The following is a 24,989-nucleotide window of genomic DNA, read 5'->3' on the forward strand; positions in this document are numbered from 1 at the left end:
ATTTATATATTTGTATGTGTTTTTTCCAAATGGGGAAAAAATGAAATTGGTCCCCAGGTTCATACTATATACAAAGATAAATTCCCGGTATTTAAAATCCTAAATGAAAAAGGCAAAACTACAAAACTTACAGCAGATAACACAGAAGAGTATCCTTTTAACCTTGGGTTATTAAGAGATTTCTAAAAGAGCACCAGCCATATAGGAAAGATTAATTTAGCTACAATAAATCAACAACTTATATTCCCAAAAGATATACTAAAAAACCCCCAAAAGACAAAGTTTCATTACTATTAGTTCCTGTCCTTTGTTCTTGTGATACGCCTCTTTAGACAAATTCCTTTGCTGTCATTTTCGTGGGGTTTCCAGAGGGAATGGATGGATGTAAATAATTGCGTAAGATCTGCCACTCTTAACCATAGTGTTATAAATCTTTTAATGAGAAAAAGACCTAGTAATGTTTGTGTTAGTTATATTTCCTCTAACACACTAAAAATAAAAACACAGCCAGTAATTTAAGAAATATTTTCCCATGCACTTCCTCAAATTACCTCTTGAACTATCCAGTGATCCCACACTCAAGGAAGCAGTTATCCCTACTTTTTTGGGAATCTGATGCATCTCTTTCTAGAAATCTTCCTGGGATTAACTCTAGTTATCTCCTAAGGAAAATCATTTTCTATCAAAATCAGGTTTTGGAAGTGGAACAAAAACTTAAGAAATAAGGAGAAGTTTGGGGGCCAAGATAATTTGGGAAGCCCTGGATGATTCTAGAAAGTCAAACAGCCTTGACAAAACCAAGACCAAGGAATTTTAGCATAAATAAAGGTTTTATTGGTCAGTTTGGGTGACATACTGACATACCCCAATTCACTATTCCACATACCCAAGGCCCTAAGGTGGCAGGAGAAGCTAAGCTTATTGATAAAGGGCAACCGGCGGGAGGTGGAAAGGACCTTAAGGCCACTGAGGGTTAACAAGGCTACCGGGACCGGAACCAACGTCCTAGGAATAAATCCAGGATGGAAAAGGCATCATCCATGGCTGGAGGTCTTGGTGATTCTGGATCTAAGGAAGAAAGTCATACACATAGGCTAAATGAAAGAGACTGGGTAGAGACACAGGAGAGAAATATTAAAGGGTAGAAGAGTAAGATTCCCCTTCCCCAAGGAGTCTTAAATTGACCCCTTTGATTCATACTCTTAACTTACCACTTCTAGGACTGCTGTCTGCCTCTTGTCGGGTTACTGTGGTCTCTGTCCGGCCCTCACTGTCCACCACAGTCCGGTGCTCCTCCACTATCTACAAGAAGTCCCCACCATATTCCTAACATCACTAAAGGTTATGTTCAGTGGCTTCTTTACACAGATCCCTCTTTCCAGGGCATTCCCTGGCCACAGTTTCCTTTAACCTTCTCTCTCAACTCACCCCATCTGGCCTAGTGATCTTGGTCACAGAGATGCTCTTGAAATAGGATTTGGGCTGGGGCTGTAAAACTGGGCCAAGACCCTCCTGGGAGACCTGGGAATCAAGATCTGGAAGGGTGGGGATATGAAGAACCAGGAGGGAAAGGGTCCACGGTTAAAAAAAAAAAGACAAGTGTGGCAGGAAGAAACTTCAGGGAGGGAGAACAGACAGAACTTCAGGAAAATAATATAATAGAGGGCTGGTAAATGTCCTCTCCCTCCAGACTCACCATTGTCCTCTCTGGCTCTAGGATGGGGGGTCACAGGCCATATATCATCAAACTGCAGAAGAAGCCACAGTAGGTAAAAAGACACCTTCCAATCTGAAACTTGAAGGCTCATGGACCCCAAACTGCTCCAAAACCCCTTTCCCCAGGAGACGCAGTTCCATTCAGGATAGTCTTATTTCCCTACTCCTTCCTCCTCCCTGGCTGTTTTATGTATTCTTCTTCCAAAAAGCATTCCTGAACTACTTTCCTACCCTCCTCAAACAATCCTGTCTTATCCAAGAATCACCTAGACCAGTGATTTTTTTTTTTTTAAAGAAACAGCAGAACACCCATTTCCCCCCATAGAAAATCCTACAAGAAGCTTAATATAGAAAACATAAACACACTAAGTGGAGAGCCTAGGATTCCCACCCAAGTCTATCAGATTCACCCAAGGATTCCAGTCTTTGTCCTTTATTAGTGAGTGGTCTCCCACAGGCTCTCGTTTCAGACCCAGATGGGGTACTCACCCTACGAAAAGGTCTCTGGGAACCCCAGTCTGGTGCTGGTTTAGGGGATTCAGTTCTTGCATCTCTCTCCAAGACCCCCCCAAAGATCCTGGGCTGGTGACTATCTGGATACTTAAGCATTGAGTCCCGAAGTGTCTGTCCCTCCCGCAGTCTCTCACCAGGTGTCTCTGACTCAGGACCTGGAAGTTCTGCAGAAAGGTGGAAGGTAGATGCTGGGGTGGGAAAGGACTTGGGCTCTTTAAATCTCGCTGGAAATCATCAAGTCTTCTTACACTTCCCATCCCCCAACTACTCCTGGCAGGTGCCTAATTTCCCCCACCAACCCACTAGAAACCACGGGTTCTCCCTCAGGGAAAGCCACACACCAGGAGGATGGGAAGGCAAGGTCCAGGCCCCCATCTCGCTGAAGATGCTATTGAAATCCCGTACTAGGTCATCAAAGCCAAAGTTATCGTGGAAATGCATCCCTCCTCCTGGGCTGAAGCTGAAGCTGAAGCCAAATTCCTCAGGGGGCTGGGGACCATCAAACCTCGGGCTCCCACGGCCCCACGGGGCTCCTTCTTCCTCTTCCTCCTCATCTTCATCTTCATCTCGAGTCATCCCTCCAAAAAAGGGATCTCTGTGGCTGAGAGTGGAGGCAGATTGGCCACCAAGATTCAGCACTACTTAAGCCGTAAATTCAACTCACGGTGGCAAAGTGGGACAAAAGCAAGGGTCTGGGAAGATGGGGAGAGGGTTAGAGGACTACTTGTCAAATCAAAACATAACAGCTGACAATTTTTTCTGGTTTTGTTTTTATCAGTCAGTCCTCACCTCGCAACTCCCCTCAAACACCTCCCCTCGGTTTTTCTTCAAGATCCCCCAGCCACTCCCCTCTCTCCCAAGGTCCTGCTCACTTGCTCATTATCCTGCTCCCCGGATCCCCATTGTCTTCCCCGCCCGTGTCCCTGTTGCATCATCCCAGGTTGGAGAAAGACTTAGGGTGCTGTTTCTCCTCTTAACGACCAACGCGGTCGCGGGGTGAGTGCTCAATGTTTCGACTTCTGTCCTCTCCGTAGGAGTTGAAGGAGTGGGGAAGAGAATGTTTTTCCAAAAATATGGCGTAAGAGGTCAAGCTCTCCCCGGAAGTCCCCACCCTTGTCCGAGCTGGACCTATTCTCACCTCCGAGGTCCAGGAAAGCCGAAAAAACCCCGGAAAAGGTCAAAGAGGCTCATTCCCGTACTGGGACTCGAACCTTCGAACTCCTACCGTGGCCCATTCGCACCAGGGGGCTGCCTGCGTTACGCTGCCGGAAATTGAGCGAGGCGTCAGTCCACGTTGCCGGAAAGCAAGCCCGCGATCCGGACACACTGTCGTAAAACGACTCTCAGCCGGACGTGGAAGGGCTGAAAGACTTAATTTACCCCACCTTTCAGAGGCCAGATTCCTGTTAGGGAAGTGGGCATGACGAACTTTCATTTTCCGATAACCACCTCCCTCCTAAGCCGATTCTTCTTCGTGCAGACCAACCCGGTCCAAAAAGGTGTTTCGAGGGTTTGATTCTGGATGGTACCCAGGTAAAGCCGCCAGAGGGCAACTCAACCGCACAAATGGACCGGTGTGAGGCCCTTCCTCACCCCCGGCTACCCACACCCGGGGACGGCCTGTAGAAGCCACCTTGCCTCCTTCTCGGTCCTCTTTGTTTCTAGACTGACCTGAGTGCCATCTGGTATTGGGTGGACAAAAACGTTTTACTAAGCTCCTTCTAGTATTGAATTCCCCAGAACAGTAGTGATAAAGGCATGGGAACGCAAGGACTTAACTTCCTCCTCTCCAGCTAGGAAGGAGTCTGTCATAACCATAAAGGATTCTTTTAATTTTTCCAAGCAGGCTCTGCAACCAGCAAGATAAAGGATTTGTAAGAAATTAAGGGACGGGAAGATAGTGGGAAGTCCTGGGAAGGAAGAGTTTGGGGCCATAGTATCTCTTTTTCCCTATCATTGATTTTCAAAGTCTCTCCACTTCTCCTTCCCGTACCCATCCCTACTCCAGGCCTTGCTCAAGACTCTTCCTCAAGAGACTGAGTATAGCGATGCCACATGAAAGCACCCAAAAAGCAAGACGTACTTTAGTCTACTTCTAGGAGAAACGGGCCCCAAGCTTTAGTTTTGCCAGACAACAGTGCACGCTTCCCTCATTTCTTTTCAGTTTATTTGCCTAGATCCATCTAAGTCATACTACAGACTCCATAAAGCCATTGTTTTTTCCTTTGAAATGGTGTCAGCTCCTTCTTAATCCTCTCCCCTTTCTACCCAATCTCCTCTATCCCTCTCCCTTTACTGCGTGAAATCGGCTGTAGATGTAGCAGTTTCTGGAGGAAATAAAGATTTATGGTGGTTCTTTCCAGTCAGCAGTTTATGAAATCCTTAGGGGTGAAGGGAGGGGAATCCCCTCAAGGACAAGATACTACTAGCACATTAAGGTCAAAGGAGTTCTTAAAGGGCGAAGATTTCGTTTTATTCCACCGCCTTTGGGCCAGAGGAGGCCCCGTTGGTACAGTAATACTTATTCACCAAGCTGGTCATCGACGAGACTGAGGATATCCTAGACGGAGCAAGAATGGGCAGAGGCTGAAGGTAGAGGTTTTCTTTTTATATATACAAGACACATTAATCCATTAAATTTGAGGACACAGTACAAAAAAAAAGAACACTTCAACTAATTCATCTGACAATGCTGTTCATATGACGCCATTTTTTTGTTGTTGTTTTGTTTTCCTAATAATAAAGGAGGAGACTCAGGGCTGTTGGGCTGATATATATTTGGGGGTCCTCCCTCCCCACCTCACCCATACACCACCAGGGTGAACAGGAGAAAGTGAAGGAAGGGCAAGGCCCACAGCAAAGTTTCATAATCTTGAATGCAAGGGGGGAGGAGAAGGAGGAAGAGGAAAGGAAGGAAAAAAAAAGGAGAAAATACAAATCCTATAATACATACAACAGGATAGGGATGGTATGGGAATGGGACGGACATGAAGCTGAGGCATGGGGTGGGCCGCTGGGGGTGGGGGGCAGCGGAACCCCCCCACATTCCTTTCTCTCTTTGATGCTGTTTCCATAGTTTCCAGGCTGAGAAGCCCTCTCAGAAGATGGGACCAGGAGAAGAGGGTCAGGGCCTCAGTTGGCCCCCCAGCTGTAGCTGTTGTAGGCAGACTTGTTGGTCTGGGGCTTCTGCGGGATGGAGCTGGTCTGGCTACGTTGCCCGCTGCCCGTCTGCAGGGGAATGGGAGGATGATGGGGAGGAAAAAAGTATCTAGTTAGTGCGACAAATTTGTAACATCTTCAGGTGGAGATGTGCAAATTGTCTTGCTCTCCCATTCCCCTTACTACTGTTAATTCTCAACTATAGAAAATATGGTCTACATAGCAGCTAGAGCCCCTCTCTTAAAAGCAAGAAGGCATTTTTGACCTTTAAATAAAGAAAAGATGAAGAGGGCAAGATATCTTTGGAGACAAGATAGTGAGTCAGTTGCACTTATTTTCAATTCTACCTTCTCTCATTACCCTACCACCTTGCCCTGTTCTTGGAGATGAGTGATCATAAGGCAATTTCATTTTCACTGATTCCCGTGAATGCCTCAATTTAGAAAGCTGTCTTTGAGAGCAAGGAAGCCCTTATTCTAGCTCCCCAGCCGGCTCCATGATGAAGCTCTAAAGAGGCTACTTGCACCACCCCACGAATCCCCACCCCTACCACACATCACATCTGTGAGTCCATTTCAAGCAAGGTAGGAGAGAGACAGTCTGAGGCCTCAGGCTTCAGATGCTGTCCCAAGAATCTTTTCCATTCCAGTAACACAAGTGTTTTCCAGAGTTGGGGAAAGGCAGAAATATAAAGAGGGTGTTGGGGAGGGGAGGAAGAGAGAGGAAGGGAGGCCAGAGAGCTCAGCAAGGTGTTTGTGTTTGTGTATCCCGATTTGTGACAACGCAGTCTTTTCTATTCAAGTTCCCTGAGGCTGTGGAGGTGAAATGGAGACTGAAAAGGAGTGGGTTCAAGCATATCATCATTCAATTTCATTACCTGCTCCTCCTGCTGGCGCTGGCAACAGAGAATCATCTGCAAATATGGTAGCTGAGGCAGAACCAGGATATATGGAAAATAAAGGGACAAACTTTGACAATAGAACTCCACCATTAGAAGGGAAAGCTATAATGCCAGGGAAGGGGGAAGGCTGGGAGAGTTAAGAGGGGAGGTGTGACCCAGGTCTGATGGGACCAGGACGACTGTGGCATGGGAGGAGGTGGAAGAGAGGCACCAAAGGAATTGGGCAAAAAAGCTTTCAATCTGGCCCCTTCTCTGAAATTTCCTTTACCGGCCGCTTATGTTATGTGCGCTTGTGTCTGTATGTGCTGTTGCCCATGGCTGGCGCTAGGGAGGGATTGGGTGAAGGTGGTGGTGAGGAAGGGTAAGAAAAGGAAAGGGAAGGCAGTTTTAAGGGATAGGAAGAAAGAGGAAGGGAAAGGAGAGAGGGGGAAGGGCTATTACCTGGCCATCCTGCTGCAGGTGATGGTGAAGGATCTGGGAGTGCGGCTGCTGATGGGGGGTCAGAATGTGCATAAAGGGGGCAGGTGGGTAGGCAGCAGCTGTGGCCGGATTGATGGGCCCCCCACTTCCTAGGGCTGAAGGCAAGTTGAAGGAGGCAGCAGGAGTACCGGAATGAAAACCTTGTTTCTCAAAGGACTGCTATCCAGGAGGCCAGGAGAAGAGAGAGTAAAAGGGATCAGCAAACTAATTCTGGGAGTTTCTGAGCCCAAGCGCCCCCACCCTCAGAAAGCAGCATGGTGTCACAGAAGCAACAGTGCACCTGAAATCAGATATTTAGGTCTCAGTTCCAGCATTGCTCTTTTTTGTTTGAGACAGAGTCTTACTCTGTTGCCTGGGCTAGAGTGCCGTGGCGTCAGCCTAGCTCACAGCAACCTCAAACTCCTGGGCTCAAGCAATCCTCCTGCCTCAGCCTCCCGGGTAGCTGGGACTACAGGCACGCGCTGCTGTGCCCGGCTAATTTTTTTTTTCTATTTTTAGTCGTTTGACTAATTTCTTTCTATTTTTAGTAGAGACGGGATCTTGCTCTTGCTCAGGCTGGTCTTGAACTCCTGACCTTGAGCGATCCTCCCGCCTCGGCCTCCCAGAGTGCTAGGATTACAGGTGTGAGCCACCGCGCCCGGCCTCCAGCATTGCTCTTTAATAGCCGTGCAATCCTGGGCAAATTACTCAATCTCTCAGCCTCAGTTTCCTCATATATAGGGATGCTCTCTGTTATAAGGCCCAAATAAGAGGATGAATGTGAAAGCACTTTGTAAAATTGAATGTCATATATGAACATAGTGAAATTTGCTGACTACTCTTGGCATCCCTACTCCTGGAGTTGGGCAGAAATTAGAACTCCTTGGATATTTCAAAAGAAATAAATACACACTGAGATGTTTGAAGTGTTGAAGGTCTTGGTCATGAAGCACTTCTCCCAAACCTCTAACACACTTTATAGCAAGCTTTTATTACTATTTATCTTTTTAATTTTTTTTAACCTCTCCTACCCTAACATTTTTTTTTTTTTTTTTAAAGAGACAGGGCCTCACTTTGTTTGCCCAGGCTGGAGTACAGTGGCATGATCATAGCTCATTGCAACCTTGAACTGCTGTGCTCAAGCAATCCTCCCACCTCAGCCTCCCAAGTAGCTGGGACTACAGACGTGCGCCACCATGCCCAGCTATTTTTAAATTTTGTGTAGAGAGGAGATCTCACTATGTTGCCCATGCTGATCTCAAACTCCTGGAGGACTCAAGTGATCCTTGCCTTGGCCTCCCAAAGTGCTGGGATTACAGGCATGAGCAACCACAAGCTTTTATTTATGCTGTTGGGGGATAAAAGCAACACAACACAAACCGGTGGATAACTCAAATGCTTCACTTAGTTATGGGGTTGTCTCCTTTCCCATTCCCTTTTTGTTACAGATTAACTCACAAAGAATGGAATTAACTAGTTTCCTTTCGTTCCAATACTCATTCTCTTGGAAGGTTATGAAAAAGTTTGGGAGTGGGTTGGTAAAAGGGCCAGGATAGTTGCACAGTAAATCACATGACATATTACAACAATTTGCCACACCTCACCTTCCTATTACATTTCTTTTTTCTCAGATGGCTAAATTTAAATTTCTTAAGAGAAACTGAAGTCTAGAGAAGACCATTCATGTAGAAAAGGTAGAATGGGATTCCTGACACCTCTCCTAAGGCTGTTCTTGTCCACTGTGTTTCTACCATTTCAACTCCACCTCCTTTATGTTCATCTCTCTTTTTCCACTTCTGTCCAGAGCCAGGCACCTACCTGGGTTTTGGAGTACACAGAACCCGAGATATCTGGCACGCCCGTGTTACTGGAGGTGACTGATACACCTGGGGGAGGAGGAAACAGACAGGATTAGCTCAGCTAGCTGCCTGGTCCCTATTTCTGGGATGTGGTGCTATCTGTAGCCTTTCTAGCTATACCACTGCAAGGGAATTTTTGTCTGTTTTCCAGCTTCACATTAGTCCTGAGAATTGAGTTCATGACACGAAGTCTCCCTAAAGGTTCTTTTGCTCTTTCCAGGAGTGTGCTGAGTATATGTATGAGAGAGTGAGGCAAGTTGTTTTTTGGAGGACAAGGGGATATAACCAAGCCTTACTAGGATATACAATTTTCAAAATACTTTTGTGCCAAAACCCAACAGGAATGTAATAAACTTTTAATTATAATGTCCGGTTCAAATCAATCTACCCAAACTATACTCAATCCTGCCCCTGAAGACTTCGGTAGTCTGGGTGTTTCTCCTCCTGAAGAGACATTTTTGGGCTTAAAATCCATGCCCCACCAACATAAAGTAGGAACTAAAGGAGTGGTCCAATTTAATCCCTGAGAGGACTTTCATTCTCAAAGCCTCAGCTCACTTAGCCCAGCCTCTCCAGTCTTGAAGCTTCTAGGCTATATACTTATGATTTAAAGAGCTGGCACAAAGATGAATTTCCATTTACACAATTTAAGCCTAAGCACAGTGGGGTAACAAAGGGTAGGAAAATGGACAGTAGGCTATCTCCTATAGCGTAGGTAGAGCACAAAAACCAATGTTAATTTTAGTTTACAACTTCAGCTGCTCCATGAGATAAAAGCTCTAACCCATACCCCAACTTCCATGTTTCCTGTTGAAAAAACTCCCTATCACTACAACTTTAAGGAAACCACGGTAGTACAATACCTTATTTTAATTTGTACTCCTAAAACAAATACACGTACTACACTCTAATTCCTAGATAACAGGGAAATGGGTCAAGGAGATAGAAAAAGCCATGGGATAAATAATCTAGCATCTTTTAAACTTTCAAATTTTAAACAAAGATTTAAGGAAAAGTAATTTAACGAGGACCATAAAGCATGATTTTTTTTAAAAAAAGATGTGTCCGTTCCTATGAAGATAAAGTGAAGCTCCAGGAAAATCTTTGCATTTCTATCTATGCACTTGGATCCTTCCCCTCAGAGGTGCACATTCCTTCTCTGCTGTTAGGAGCACTTTGTTGGAAAAGTTTTTTAGAAGCACTGTGCTCAAGTGACCAGATCACAAATAAGGAATCCTCCATTCACCCACAATTCAACAACAATCTCTCTTCAAACTCCAGAACCCAAATCTTCCCAAAGTCTAGGACAAAGGTAGCCTTCAAAAGTTAAGCCCAACTGGGACAATCACTTTAAAAATCTTCCCAATAGAAGTGGCATTGGAAAACCCTCCCCACATCATAAGTCCAGATAGTTCCTGGGAGGAGCAAACACCAAACAGGAAAAAGAACAGAACTACAGAAACCAAGCAAGAGAAAATACTTCCCCATCTCCCAAGTATCAACTCTCTACACTTTAAAGGCACTGAAGTAAAAGGCAACAATACAGGAACCTCTTAAGGAGCTAATGGAGTATTTTTTTCCTTCCCTTTTCAAACTCCAGGTGCCCATCTGGCAAATCACTGGGTAACAGGCATAACTTTTAAGAGCAGAGTTCAGTTATGGAAAAGATCTAAGTTAATAAGGAGGTTCATGTGGAAGGGTTGAGAATGAAGGTGAAATAAAGAGGATATAAGTAGAACATTTTTAAGGTAAGTTATGAGAGAACAATTTATCTTTATCTCAAAGGCCAAAAAAAAAAAAAAAAGGCTTACTTAGTCACCCTCTGCAAAGTGAGGATAGGTTGCCTACATAGGATGGGAGAAATGACTAACTGGATTCTCAAGCTGAGTGGCAGTGAGAAATTGAGCTCCAACATGGCCTTACCTGGTCTCATTCTTTCTAGATGCTAGGCTAGCTAAAAACTTCTAGCTTCTAGCCCAGAGGCCTTATCTTGGATATGGGGTTGAAGGGACTGGAAATGCAGGAAAAATAAGACTCTGTGTAGTGGCCACGACAGCCTCAATGTAAGCATTATAGACCCTAGAAAATAATGAGATTTCTCTACCCCGCACCAGTTATTAGAAAGATCTTTAGTTCTCCCGCTTTCCCTCCAACATCAACACCCACTGCCTATCCTCCACTCCCAACAGTGATAATACCAACACAATGTGATGGCACGGAGGAGAAACAAGAACCAATCTCTCCCAGCATGAGAGCCCCTGGGAAATTGATCACACTCCACAGAGCAAAATTATTCCAGAGGGCTGAGAACAAATACAAGGAAAGCTGAACACTTTGGTTTCCAATTAACCAAGGGTGGTGATCTCACTCTCTAAGTTAACTCTATAAACAAGGGCTGATGGTTGGACTGGGTGGGGATTAGAATTTCCATAGTCTAGATGTCTGACCAAACCACTCCCACACATCCTTAGCTACGCCCACAAGGGCAAAACGACTTATAATCCACAATCTCTAATAAGCCATCGAGGGACTAAGACCATGTGCCAGGCTAGCACAGTTTCCACAAAGCCCAAGTCATCAACTAGCTGATCACTAAGAACTTTTATCAGATCTCAGCCACTTGGCCTTTGGGAACCAGATGTGGGAATTAAGCCTTGGAAGATACTTCTTTAACAGCTCTGAACACCATCTATTTTGCCTTTCACCATAACATGACACTCCAAACTTATTTGTCCTTTCCCCTCTGCTTATGTCAGAGGCAAAGGGAAGATCTAAATGGAAAAGTGAAGCGATATAAGCATGGGAAATCAGGAATTTTCTACGAATAGTTTTCTTTACCAACCAATCAACAGGCTGGAAACTCAGGCTGTTTCCCCTCCCCCCACCTTAATAAAACCATCATACTGAAAAGTTAACAGTACTTTGGCTATGCTGGGGTTTGATTAAAAAGGCCACCCTCCACCCTTCATCCACACACAGCACAACATTGGTTCCTAGTGTCCAGAAAGACATGCACGGAAAGAACGCCAGAGTTAGCTAAAGAAATACCACAGTTTATTGAAGACTACAAATATTTTTGTTACAAGTTGAAACTACATGCCTTCCAGAAATCAAAAGCAACAGCAGGTGTGTGCATTGATGCTTCGGAGGTGCTGCACCGTTTGAACTCGAAATGGGTAAGACAGGGTCAGACACATGGGGGAGAGGGAAATGGGGGAGGGGCAAGTTCAAAAGCCCAGAAGGTATCCACCAACTCATTTCCCCAAGCCACGCAGGCCATGGCCTCAGCTCAGCAGGCTCTCCTCAGTGGTCTGGTTTCTGAAACAAGACTTCAGTGCAAATTTATACACACACACAAAACATAGCCCCCAGCCTTGGGCCAAATTAGCTCTCAGCCGTCCAGAAATGCTTGTAAGGGGGTGGATATTTTCTTCCTAAAAGGAATCAAATACATAAAAATAAATGAATTTAGAGGTTGATGAGGAATAGAATGACAAGAGCCCTCTGTGGGGTTAGGAACTGGGGGTTCTCAAAGGGCTGTTACAACAGATTTCTGAAATCTTAAGGGAGATGAGAAGCTAGGATTTCCATGATCGGGTATGCCAGTTCTCTTATATTATCAATCACCTACCTCTTAAAATTCTTGAACCTGTTCCAGCTAAGACTTACACCTAATGTTCTCGGAATGGGGCCACTCCAAGTCAAAAAGCTTGTAATTCTCCCCAGTAAGGGTTAGGGTGGACCTTGCTCAGTGAAAGCGGTGGCCACAAGGAGGTAGGTAATAAATTTCAACGATGCTTCTCAGGATTTCTTTAATTTAAATCATGACTCACTCTAAGTCATACAGCACAATTCAAAGCTCCACCTTGGTTGTTAGTTCCTAGGCTTACTGCCTTCTGTGGTCAGCTCAGACAGTTTCCCAATTATTGAAAACCTTGGGCAATTTACCCACCTGGAGCCCACTTGCTCCATCCAAATCACCATGAAACTGTAACTGAGCTGACAGCTTTGAAGGACATCCCTCAACCCCTAGCAATCGCAGCAACCTACTGCCCATGTTCAGCTACAAGTCACTGAAAACAGTGGATGAAATTGTTTTATCCAAAGACTGCTTCTCACTCCCTGTCCTCCACAAGAGGAGGAAACTGCAGGTATGGAAGCAAGGGATAGACTAAGTATCTTTTAGGTCAGTACCTATCCAGAGGATTCCTACACTTCCCTCCCTGACATCAGATGTGCAAATAGACTTTGCAAAGAGACCAGCCATACAAATGAAGGAACCTAAAGGTCCAACTCTCCCAGTCCAGTTCTCACTCTATGCAGTAGACATGCCTACTCCTTTCTCTCCGTATCTTAGGTCTTCTAGTTAGGGAATAAAAGAGGAGCCACATGAGAAAAGTAGTACTACAAAGAGATTTAAGCCAAATCTATCATAGTCTGCTAGCTATAAACCCACTTAACCTTTCTAATCACTGAATATAATATACCCTTTTGTACTATTAGTATCATACATATTAACACCTGCCTCCACTGACATTTCAGCAAAGTCTTGGGGCTTCCTGCCCTATTTCCCACCCAAACTTTTGGCCAGCCAACATATTCTAATAGCCAACACATATGCTCGGACATTCCCATCATGAATAGCGGACACATGTGCCAGTATTAAGCTCCTCTGTTGGTGCTACTCCCACAGACACCCAAGTCAGTCAAGCATTAACAATCATACCTGGAGCAGCAGCACACCCTCACCAACCCCATTTTCTCAACACCAAGTCTTCCTTCCTGAAATTCATCCAATAACACCCCACAGACACCACTGAGTCAGGGCCAAGGTGAGCTTACCAGTGTTGTATCCATGAGACCCATATCCACTCGGCTGTTGGAAAGGGGTGGCCGATGCATTCACACTGACATTCACACCATGCTGCTTGGAAGAGGTAGGAGCCACCTGAAGAGCAAAAAGGCCAAAACTACAGTGAAATGGCAACAGAATACCATTTATCCCACTTGTCCTACTCCAGGGACTGTACATTCAAACGGCTATCTATCCTGATATAGGCTGGCCACAGTTTGTTTAGTGAAATGGGCTTACTGACATCTTTGGAATCTACCAGTGAAGTCAAGAAATGGTAGTCTGGAGGAAGGGAAAGGTGCAGTGGTAGCAGGGAACGAATGACAGTCTGAGTGAAGCAAAGCTATATGGTATCACACTCCCCCCGTGGCGAATTCTAAGAACAGGCAATCTCTATCCTCATTCCACCAATGCCAGCCCCACTCCCCCTCCCAGGACAGAAACAGGCTGGAGGTGGAGATTGTTCCTTCTTATCCATTACTAAAGTAGCTAGGACAGTGTCTAGGGCTAGGATCCTTTACCACAAGGAGAGACCAAGGCCAAGTACTCACAGGGAACACAGCAGGCCCATACTGGAAGGTGCTGGGGAGGCCCGGGACCCCTGTGTAGTATGGCAGGCTGGTGTAACTGTAGCCAGGAGGCAGCGCCGGGTTCAGGAATGTCTGCTGCGTGGTGTGGTGAGTCTGCGTCTGGTTCTGTTGGGGTTGGGCCAAGGTTGTGGCCGGGGCTGGGGAGGAGGCATCCCCGCGGCCGAATTTTGTGAGGTCACCTGTGACAGGAGAGGCTAAATTGTACCTGCCTCTTTCACCCCAACACCAGTGCAGAATTACCTCTTCTGGTTTCACATAATTCCAGGAGATCCCATTCAAAAACTGTTGAAGTTCAATTCCCTGAATTACATTTCTTTGTGGCTCTGCGTAGCATCGCTCAGCACACACTTAGCACAGTGCTAGTCAAAGACTAATGCTGAATAACCGTGCAATACTGTGGCAGAGATAGGCTCCCAGAATAAAGCACGATGTCTCTGCCCACTCGTGTTCTCTTTCATCTTCCCTGTTCCACCTCCCCTTTGCTCCTCCATGGGGAACACCCTGTGCCGGACTTGAAGGACAATGATAGGTCAGGCAAAGAAAAGGAGGCCCAAGGCCTAGCAAGGCAATGAGACTGCCACTAGGAGTAGAGTACAGGGGCAGAGATGAGCGCAGAAGGCCAGGTCAACCACTGTACTTTCCAGAAAAAGCCAGAGAATGACTTGAAACCAAGTCAAGATATCTAGAAATAACAGAAAGACAATAAAAAGTGGGATGAAAAGTAAAAAGCTGCCACATGTCCACCTTTAGCAGGATTCTCAATCTACCAACCCTGATTTATATATCCATTCTATACTTCTGCCAAAGAATCTTAATTAAGGTGAGAACCAGGTCCCTTCCTGATGCTAATCAGGATTCTGCTACCAATCTCAACACAATCTCCCTTTATTCAGCCCCATCTCAGTCTTACCAGAATAAGGGTTGCTGGCCAGGCTACCATCCCTCCCAGTCAGCGGAGTGGTGGGTGTGGGAAATGGGATGCTGTAGTAATCCTAGAAAAGAAGAATAAAAGAGCAGAGATTCAATGTTCTCATTCCCCAATATGAGAATTATTTCTACAGGGTGAGAAGCAGAATGTTAGAGTACTGCAGTTTATCCAGCCAATGATTAAGCTGGCTAGAGCTGCCATGAACTCCAAATTACTCTTGCATACACTGTCCCCCCTGCCTGGCCATTAGCCCAGTCAGGCAAGGTCTACGGGTATGCCCACTTGCAAACCTATCAAGGTGCATCAGGACCGATAATACTTCCAACACTCCAGACATCATTCCTATCAATCTACTTATTCTACTGAGAAAACGGGTCTTTCTTTCTGTAATTTAAAGTATTTGGGACATACAGAAAGCACCTGGAGAGTTCCAGCTTACCCTATTGGACTACGGATTCGGTTAAAATGTGTTTACTTCAAAGATGCCACAACTCTGATTTAAAAAAAAAAATAAAAGATACCTTCTCTTAGAACTAACTCTCCAAGTCCCTATATTCTAATATATCTTAAAGTGTGTGTAGGGAGAAATAGCATGACATCTCTGACTTATCAATGGAACATTTCAGATAATCCTCTCAACACTAATTTTAGAATCACTCTTTTCCAAAGCTGTACCCCACATACTCACCAATGGAAATCTTGTCTGAAGCATCTGCAAGTCGTCATAACCATATACTTGTGGCTGAAAGATATAAATATGTAACAATAATGGGAACTGGTCATGTTAGCAAACCAAGGAGCTACGGGATAGGCCAATTCTAAAACAACATTCATCCTCATTCTTGGTTAGAGCAGGTCATAGATTATTTCCTTCAGTTTTCTTTAAGAAGACAAAAGTGAAGCACAAAGAGATTAAATGACTCATGAAAGGTCTTGAAGCTGTCTTTGAAACTACATACCACTGATTCAACTAGGCTGGCCTCTTGGCAGCAATAGGACAGACGTAAGTTATATATGAATAGTTTGCTTTACTCACTATTCTACCAATCTATCTCTTATAGCCTTCAAAATCTGGCTTAAAATTTATCTCCTCCAGAAAGGATTCTTTTTTTTTTTTGAGACAGAGACTCACTCTATTACCCGGGCGAGTGCCATGGTGTCAGCCTAGCTCACAACAACCTCAAACCCCTGGGCTCAAGCAATCCTCTGGCCTCAAGTCTGGAACTATAGGCATGTGCCACCACACCTGGCTAATTTTTTTTATTTCTAGTAGAGACGGGGTCTTGCTCTTGCTCAGGCTTGGTCTCGAACTCCTGACCTCAAAGCAATCCTCCCGCCTCGGCCTCCCAGAATGCTAGGATTACAGGCGTGAGCCACCACGCCCGGCCAAGGACTCATTATTTTATTCTTGTTTTCTCCAATTTCTGAGTACTAAGGTAGTGTGTTATTGTTTAAAAAAAAATGCGGGTTAAGAGTCCTGTTTGGATGTTTCATGTATATGATGTTTATCTAGACTTCCTCTATGAGGACAAGAACAGGTTTTTTTGCTTTTTTTAAAGAGACAGGGTCTTGCTCTGTCATCCAGGCTTAAGTGCAATGGTATGATTATAGCTCACTTCAGCCTTTAACTCCTGGGCTCAAGCAATCCTCTTGCCTGAGCCTCCCAAGTAGCTAGGACTATACATGCACACCACCACACCTGGCTAATTTTTTTTCCAGTAGAGATGGGGTCTCACTGTGTTGCCCAGGCTGGTCTTCTTTTGTTTTTTTTTGGAGACAGAGTCTCCCTCTGTAGCCCTGGGTAGAGTACAGTGGCGTCATTGTAGCTCACTGCAACCTCTAACTCTTAGGCTCAAGTGATCCTCCTGGCTCAGCCTCCTGAGTACCTGGGACTACAGGTGCGTGCCAGGACACCCAACTAATTTTTCTATTTTTACTAGACATGGGGTCTCGCTCTTGCTCAGGCTTGGCCTCAAACTCCTGAGCTCAAGCAATCCTTCTGCCTCGGCCTCCCAAAGTGCTAGCATTACAGGCTTAAGCCACTACGCCTGGCTAAGAACAAGTATCTTTAAATTTTTTTCATAAATACCTTTCACCTTAATAGGTACCAAATACTTGAAGATGATAAAAGATACACCATGGCAAAAAGTTACTACCGTCAGCCACTTATTCTCAGACAGTCCCAGAATGAGTCAGGGAACTCTGCTTGGAGGTCAGACCCCCAGAATTAGGCAATCAAGCCAACTACAGAAAAGAATACTCTAAGAAACTAAAAGAGATTCCAGGTGAATATGCTGGCCTTTGGCCTTAGAAACCTGCGTACACTCATGTTCCACAGGGCCAATGGCAGGCTTGAGTATTTGCAAGTTTTGGTAAAGCAGGGGTACTAGAACCGATCCCCAGTGTATACCAAGGACAAGTGTATGGTCTTCCACCTGAAGCTAGAGCTATAAAAAGAGTAGCCACACCATCCTCACCTTTCGGAAAAGACTCTTCAGCCCCACTTACCGGATAGGCATGTAACAGCCCTGGAGCCATAATATACGGATTAGGCAACAATGGCGGGACCCCAGGAGGGAGGTTGGGAGGAGCTTTTCCTAAAAGAGAAATTACATTTTTATCCTGTCATACAATTACTTATCTCCTCCATCCCAGAGGAATGCCATCCGCTTACAAGGCTACCTGAAGTCGTAGCGACTGAGCTTCGAGTCGAGGCTGTGACGGTGGAGTTGCTGCCTAGGCTGAGACCTAGGCTACTGCCACTATTGAGACTGGAGGAGACACTGACCACTGGGGGAGGTGCAGAGACTGTGCTGGATGTGGTAGAGAAAGTGCTGGAGGAAGAATGGAGATTCGCCTCACTTTCCACACTTGTGTGCTTCAAAAAGGCGGGCAGTGGAAGGAGAGAATAAGAAAATAGAGATTACCAACACAGGTCAATAAAGACAAAACAATCCTTTCTGCTGATTATATTATCATCATGTCAACTTCCCAATTAAAAAGTCCAAGGCAGGATACCAGGGTGCCCTCTGCCAAAGTAGTTAGAATCTCCAGATACACATTCCTCAGGATTCATCTGGCAAAGATGGTAACAAGACTCACTGCCCATCATCATCCTGTTCAGAAATACAGGAAAGTGGATAGGAACAAACTCCTCAAAGACAAACACTGTTGGTAAGGGGACAGAGATAGCTGGGATATGTATAATGTTTCAGAGCCTTTTCTCCCACGCTTTCTTCACTAGTCCAGCGCAAGAGATCAACTGGTGGGCTAGAAAAAAGTAAAAGTTCTGACTTTAAACCTAAAGCTGCATATTTGAGGAAAGAGAGACCACTACGAAAGCCTTAACCCACATATCTTTCCCCAGGCTTCTGGCAAACCTGACACCTTTGTCCAAATGGGTCCTTCCTTTACAACCTCAGCTTAATTCCACAAATAGTAGTTATAAATCAAAACAGTGTAATTCTCTGACCAAAAGCTTTCACTGCCCTCTACTTTCATAAAAATGTCCAACCCCACACTAATTATTTTCAGGACTCATACTCAGCATACCCCAGACAAAGGAAGGAGAACAGCTCTACCAGTTAGAAAGGTATGATCTTATAGAATTTATCAGAGCATATAAAGCCTACCTATCTTCAGGGGAGAAGAAGGCTGGTTAGAAAGTTACTTCCAGGCTTTTAGGACTGTTCTACAGAGCTCTGCAGTTATTTGTAGATTCTTCTGGCTTCCCAACATCCCTTAATTCCTTATCCTGAAACCTCAGATCAATTATCATTTTGCCACCTCATGAAGAAATTTTCAAGAATTCCCTCTTGAGAGAATCTTAGGGTTTCATAAGTGTAAGAAAACCACACTTCCTCACTGCATCACACTTACCAAAAGAGTAGATGTCGAAGTGCGCCCAGAAGATGTTGATGACGAAAGGGTATTCTGCTGCGTAGATAACGTGCTGTCAGAAAAGAGACTACCATCAGCCACAATGGTATACCTGCCTCAACTGGAGCTTCAGTCAAGAACATGAGCAAGGAAATAAGGTGAAATATGGGACCAAGGTGGTATGAGATCAAATGGTAACCACAATGGCCAGCCAAGGGTAGCAAGCATTTAAAGTAAGAGTGGATGCTGAAATAAAACAAGCCTCCTGGCCAGGCGCAGTGGCTCACGCCTGTAATCCTAGCTCTCTGGGAGGCCAAGGCGGGCGGATTGTTTGAGCTCAGGAGTTCGAAACCAGCCTGAGCAAGAGCGAGACCCCGTCTCTACTAAAAACAGAAAGAAATTATCTGGACAACTAAAAATATATAGAGAAAATTAGCCGGCACACGCCTGTAGTCCCAGCTACTCGGGAGGCTGAGACAGGACGATCACTTGAGCCCAGGAGTTTGAGGTTGCTGTGATCTAGGCTGACGCCACGGCACTCTAGCCCAGGTAACAGAGCCAGACTCTGTCTCAAAAAAAAAGTCTTCACTTCTCCCAGCTCTTAGGTCACCCACTTACCACAAAAGCAGGGCTAACGTGGTCTCTGCCAGGTAGAGGGAATAAGGTAGGACTATAGAGCTCTGTTACTGCTATTCGCCAACCCCAACCTCCATTCTCACCCCAAATCACCTGCTGTGTTGTGTGGTGGTAGTATTTGGAATCTCCTCATTGTGGCTCAAGCCACCCAAGGAGGATGAGTGCTGATTGGTTGTCGTCAGTAAGGAAGCTGCAGACACCGTTTCATTGAGAGGGGGGATGCTAGAAGTGGAAGGTGAGTCAGATTTCACTGCAGAGCCTGTAGCACCTAGAAATAAAGTAACAAATTCACCTCATCAGAGGAAAAGGAGTGTCTGTAAGTAAAGAGGTGACCACAGTCCTAGGATGCCCCCAAAACAAGAGTTTGAGTTATTTAACAATGCACTATTTGTATTAGGTAGAACCTTTTCTCTTTTTTTTAATTCCAAGCATTTCACAGCACTGATCTCATTCGTTCAATGAAAGGAACCAATGGAATTATCACCATTTTAAAACAGAAAATCTCAAACTTAGGATGGTTTGAGATTAAGCAGCAAAGTATAACCACACAGACTATAACCAAATATTTTGATCATTGAGCCAGGGCTCTTTTCACTACAATCTAAGAAATGCAAAACTATCGAGAGGGGAGGGAACACACTACAACTGAGAGGAAAAAGCCTGGAGAACACTCACCTTCAACAGATTGCGTAGTCTGTAACTGCGTGGCCTGCACAGAACTGAAGCCATTCTGGTATAACAAACAGAGGAGCAAGAAATAGACAAACTCGTGTGAATGGGGCAAGTTAAGCACCGACTCAGCTTAATTTTGGTAAACAAACCATTAAGAGAAACTCCGCAAGTTAACCAAAGGATTAACTCAATGCAGACTATCTAAAGAACCAAATAGGCAATAAAAATTAAACAACAACAACAAAATCTAGATATACCAACCCTGTGTGACCGAAAACAACAGAAGGCAAACCCCCCGCCCCGAACTGCAGAGGATACCACAAACCCAAAATAGATACAGGAAAGCCCAAAGCCCAAATCCAGTGATCCTTAGGGTAGAATGTGGGAGTACCAGTTAAGCCAACCATCTACTCTGCTGGCTGCATCTGACAGTCACTCCACATCACCTCTGGCACATGCTATCCCCCTCACCATGCCAGGACATAGCAAGGTGAGGTCTACTGATATGCACCCAGAAATCTAGCACTCACATCTTCCCAGAAGACAGGACAGGTACTTGAGACTGATTCTACTAGAGACAATGAATCCTTAGTGAAAAGAGAATGGTTTTCTGGCTCATGAGTCTCCAGGCTTGCTGAAAAGAACTTTTATTTCCTAACCATAGAAATGTGTTTTCAGCTTCTCAATTAGTACATCCAATGTTTCTCAATTAGTACGTCCATTTGCCGAAAAGTAAAACACAAATATTTTAGAGACTTTTGACCACTATTTTCCTAACCAATACCCAGGGGGCACTTGAAGCCACTACCTTTGCCTGAGTCAGGTCCTTCTGGGGTGATGAAGAGATGGAGCTGGGGTACCGCCGTGTCTGTGTGGATCTCTGTTCATAAAGAGGGCCCTGAGCATTGTTTTGGGAGGTATAGGTTGTCGACTGAATTGGGCCACTCTGATAACCAGACTCCTGACTCTGGTTAGATGAAATTGTAGATGAAGATTCACTGTGGGGAATGAAGAGAAGGAAAATCTCAGAGAAACAGAGCAGATTACTGATACTAAGGAAGTGTTGGAGATCTACTACTGGAATAACCTGATTTCAATCAAAAAAGAAAATTTCCAGCAACAAATAAAAGAAACTGCCACAATTTTCTCTTGAGAACACTAGGCATTTCTACATTCTGTAATGCCAGAGATCTGAATTAAGAACAGAGTTTAAAATATCTTCAATTCTTAAAGGAAAAGAAAAGCCTCTTTTCCCCTACATTCTGCTATTATAAGAAAAAGAGACTAAAGGTCGGTAGAAAGGATACACTATTCTTGGTCCTTTCTATACATTAGTTTAACCTGAATCCCAAGCACAGGAAAAGCCATGTTTTGTTTACACTCATTTTAAGGAATTCTGGGCTCCAGGGTCCTTGGAGAACCTTATTAGATTTAAAAAATTACTGGTAGAACAGTTTCCTGAGAGGAACTTTTTAGAATATTTAGATGCATCAGTGGCAGTTATGACTCCATAGATCTACACTAGGGCCACACATTTGTATTTTTCAATTTTAAGGATTGAGGATAAACAGCCTACTCTCCTGAAATTCCTCCAAGATTTTCCATTGCTAAAGATGGACCTCCTTCATAACTATCAGAGGAGGCAAAAAAGGTTCTACTGGTAAGGTTCCTTTTAATTAAAGATATTAATGCTACCTCCTTCCTAGGAGTTCAAAGTTATACCTTTTGCAGGCATGAGTCCCATACCAAAGTGCTGAAAGTGCCAACAGCATTTTTAGCTGTGGAAAATGCCAAGATACTCTGTTAGAAGTGTTGTACACATCTCTTAGAACTGTACTTGGACATTCTAGAAGTACCCAAGGAGTATATTTGTTTACAGTCACAGCTGATCCTAGTAACAATACCTCAAAATACTCAACAAAATGCTACAATTGACTACTTCTCCTCTCACCAGTCAGAGGATTGGCACTCCACAGTTCTAGAAATCACCAAGAGACTTAGACAAAGAGTAAAAGACTAATACGAGAGGTCTCATAGCTAATGTTTCTTCTACCTGGCCGTGCTGGTATATAGGCTACTTGGAGCCTGGCTTGAAGAGGCGCTCGTGGTGGGGGTGGACTCATAATCAGAAAGGACAGGCTCTGACCCAAACTGCAATGCCCCAAACTGCAGGTTTAGCCCTGAGATATCTGCTGAGCCAGGCATCTCCACAGCCAGAGCAGGAATCTGTAGAGACAGGCAAAGGAGAAGAGAAAGTAATGGTTTTGTTTTAATACAATCTTTCTGTAGACTAATAAAAAACTTGCCCTTCACATTTCCAAACTTACTCTTAACAATCTCTATTCTCAAATCCCTATATACTTTGCCTTAAGATAATATCTATCTAAAAGTTCAAGTACCTTAGAAGTCAAGGAGGCTTTTTTCTTCTGCTGTTTCAGTTTCTGCTGAGCCGGCTGAGGGCTGGAGGATTGGTTGTCTGAAGATCCAGGCGACATCTGTGGAGCCGAGGTGGATTTGCTTGGCAGAGGGGAAGAGGGGGGTGGAGGTGCAGCTGTGGAGGTAGCCACTGCAGGTGGCTTCTCCTGAAGGAACACCTCCATCATGGTTGAAGACGGGGTGAAAGCCTGGCGCTTTGTAAAGGGGCTGTGTACTGCTGAATCGCTTGGGTTCTTCAAATCTGCAAGAGGAAACCCAGTATGGGTCAGGCCAAAGATGCTGATGATCTCAAGGAAATGCTATTGTCCTACGCTAGCACCATGAACAAGGCCCTCAAAAATCAGAAACTCATATAAACAGGTCCTCTTTTAGGACTTAATCTCATTTTAATAAGTGACAATCACTGGATCACGTCTGTTCTTAGGGAGAGCCTAAATAAATCAATGCTATTATCCTGCCTGTGTAAGACAGGAATCTACAAATTGCCCATGTTTAAAACAATAAGTCTTCATTGAATGTCACCAACAGGTTCTTAAAAACTGTGACTTTAAGCAAAACGATGCACAAGTCCCCAAATAACATCACTTCCTCCAACATCATTTCGTTAGAACATTAATGAGAAAAAACTGGTTTTGTTATATGTCATTCTGCATAGTCAGTTTCCAAGAACCTACTGCAATTTTAAGTGAGAACTTATTACTGTATAAGTCTTAAGATGGCTTAGCCCATGAACCCAAAGGCAATATGTTATTTTCAAACACTGAAAATAAACCTAGGGAGAATCTGAAGAAATCCCCAGGTCAATAGAAGACTGCAACTAAATATATGAATAAATTTGGTGGGAGAAACATATGCCTCAAATTCTTATTGCTCAACTTTCAGAACTCAGTCCACCTGATTAGGGGAAATCAAAGTGGGAAACTAGGCAGTTGGCTGCCCATCTTTTCACTTTAGGACACATTCTCCACCCCCTCCCCCACCAGCCACTTGACAGTATGCTTAAAGGATTCAAACCATTTTCCATCTTCTCACCATACTGCACCAGTGATGGGGACTGTGTCGTCGAGCCCATGTCCCAAGAGGAGGTGGTGGTGCTTCCAGATTGAGAATGCTGAGCTGCTAACTGAGCCAGGGCTTGAGCAGTCTTGAATTGCTCCAAGAACTGGGAGCCAGTGGTACTGCTGCCTTTAGCTTCACTGACATCACCAAATCCTTTCCCTAACATGCTCACCTGTAGATCAACAAAGAGATGAGAGAAATCTATAGCCAGTAACCTTGGTCAGAAAGACACTTATCCAGATTGAGAGCCAGCACAGATCAGACAAATAAAGAATGCTACCAGACTAAGTATACAGCACAGTCCATCAGAGTATAAGATCTAGAGTCAGACTTAGATTCAAACCCCAGCTATGTAATCTTAGAAAAATTACTTCTAATCTCTCTTTGCCTCAGTTTCCTCATCTGAAACTAGGAATAAAAGTAGTATCTCATAAAGTTGTAGGATTAAATAATATATTAAAGCACTTAATACATGCATAGCACATAGTAATAAACACTCAAAAAAAATGAGAGCCATTAAAACTCATACCATCATTTCTTCCTCCCTCCTCCTCAGGGATAAAGCTCTGTTGACTGCAGCGTTTTCCCTTTCTTTTACATTTTTAAATCAACAAATAATTGATTATTAAATTAACATAAAGGTAATTTCAGTTATTTAATGAAAGGGGCAAGGACCTTAATGTCTAAAGTAAATTTTTATAAGATCCATCATCATGTAGAAGTGGTAAATAAAAAGAAAATTTTTTAAACTTCAAAAGAAACAAAAACTAAATGGAGCCTCATCTCAGTGCTGCTAATAACTAACACAGAAGCAAGAAAGAAAAATTAACAGGCCATCCCAACTTCTGCACTAGATAGTCAAATAACAAGTCAGTAGGATTTGATTGTTTCCTCTGTGTATATACAAGTTCTACAGGGTAATCACTTTATGATAACCAAGCAAAATTTTCTCTTAATGCTTCTGGGGAATTCCCCCCGTTACCCACTACCAAACAAAACTATCAGCCTAGTCCAGAAGATAAACTATGTGGCCTTGACTAGTCTAAAAAACCTCCAAGGACATTAAATCTAATCTTTCTTAGGTAGTTGTTTAACAATCTCCTCCTCCTCCTCCTCATCAAACAGTGCTGCTTTCTTACACAAAACCAGTCCATCCAACTTAAGATAAAACTTTTCCCACCATAGTCTATATCCCAAGATTACACAAACGAAAACCTCAAAGTCTGTGGCATAGAGATGATCTCACACAGCTAATGATTATCAAATATTCTTCAAGTGCAAAGTGTGATATTAAAAACAAAGAAAATTACCTAATGTTTATTGTATTATA

The 24,989-nt window shown here is 44.1% G+C and overlaps 2 protein-coding genes across 12 annotated transcripts in view; both read right to left on the reverse strand.

The window, feature by feature from the left end:
• Positions 1-811: 811 nt before the first annotated feature.
• Positions 812-3,591, reverse strand: HAX1 (HCLS1 associated protein X-1). Of its 4 annotated transcripts, none has more exons than XM_012658562.1 (7): positions 3,368-3,591; positions 2,571-2,830; positions 2,206-2,393; positions 1,697-1,748; positions 1,429-1,535; positions 1,212-1,302; positions 812-1,068 (listed from the first exon to the last, which is right to left on the reverse strand). In XM_012658562.1, exons 1-7 carry the CDS (start codon positions 3,418-3,420, stop codon positions 983-985), a joined length of 837 nt encoding a protein of 278 aa, XP_012514016.1. In that variant the 5' UTR covers positions 3,421-3,591; the 3' UTR covers positions 812-982. The 4 variants fall into 4 exon arrangements, with proteins under 4 accessions (XP_012514016.1, XP_012514018.1, XP_012514017.1 ...); XM_012658564.1 differs by having other exon boundaries at positions 3,455-3,511; XM_012658563.1 differs by lacking the exon at positions 3,368-3,591 and adding an exon at positions 3,102-3,123.
• Positions 3,592-4,816: 1,225 nt separating this feature from the next.
• The window catches only part of UBAP2L (ubiquitin associated protein 2-like), a 44,179-nt gene continuing 24,006 nt past the window's right edge, over positions 4,817-24,989 (reverse strand). For 3 of the 8 annotated variants that reach the window (XM_012658567.1, XM_012658568.1, XM_012658569.1), the window contains exons 12-28: positions 23,633-23,831; positions 22,564-22,841; positions 22,218-22,390; positions 20,973-21,162; positions 20,168-20,222; positions 19,586-19,760; positions 18,857-18,929; positions 17,660-17,855; positions 17,486-17,574; positions 15,666-15,719; positions 14,960-15,041; positions 14,011-14,228; positions 13,450-13,555; positions 8,567-8,634; positions 6,731-6,928; positions 6,266-6,316; positions 4,817-5,457 (exon numbers count right to left, since the gene is read on the reverse strand). In XM_012658567.1, coding sequence (XP_012514021.1) covers positions 5,362-5,457; positions 6,266-6,316; positions 6,731-6,928; positions 8,567-8,634; positions 13,450-13,555; positions 14,011-14,228; positions 14,960-15,041; positions 15,666-15,719; positions 17,486-17,574; positions 17,660-17,855; positions 18,857-18,929; positions 19,586-19,760; positions 20,168-20,222; positions 20,973-21,162; positions 22,218-22,390; positions 22,564-22,841; positions 23,633-23,831 — 2,301 coding nt within the window. In that variant the 3' untranslated portion in view covers positions 4,817-5,361. Of the gene's footprint in view, positions 5,458-6,156; positions 6,317-6,730; positions 6,929-8,566; positions 8,635-11,639; positions 12,042-13,449; positions 13,556-14,010; positions 14,229-14,959; positions 15,042-15,665; positions 15,720-17,485; positions 17,575-17,659; positions 17,856-18,856; positions 18,930-19,585; positions 19,761-20,167; positions 20,223-20,972; positions 21,163-22,217; positions 22,391-22,563; positions 22,842-23,632; positions 23,832-24,989 lie in introns of those variants that run through there. The other 5 variants (XM_012658570.1, XM_012658573.1, XM_012658572.1 and 2 more) reach the window with 5 other exon arrangements.

The sequence above is a fragment of the Propithecus coquereli genome, unplaced genomic scaffold, assembly GCF_000956105.1.
Source record: "Propithecus coquereli isolate 6110/MARCELLA unplaced genomic scaffold, Pcoq_1.0 Scaffold59, whole genome shotgun sequence".
NCBI lineage: Eukaryota > Metazoa > Chordata > Mammalia > Primates > Indriidae > Propithecus > Propithecus coquereli.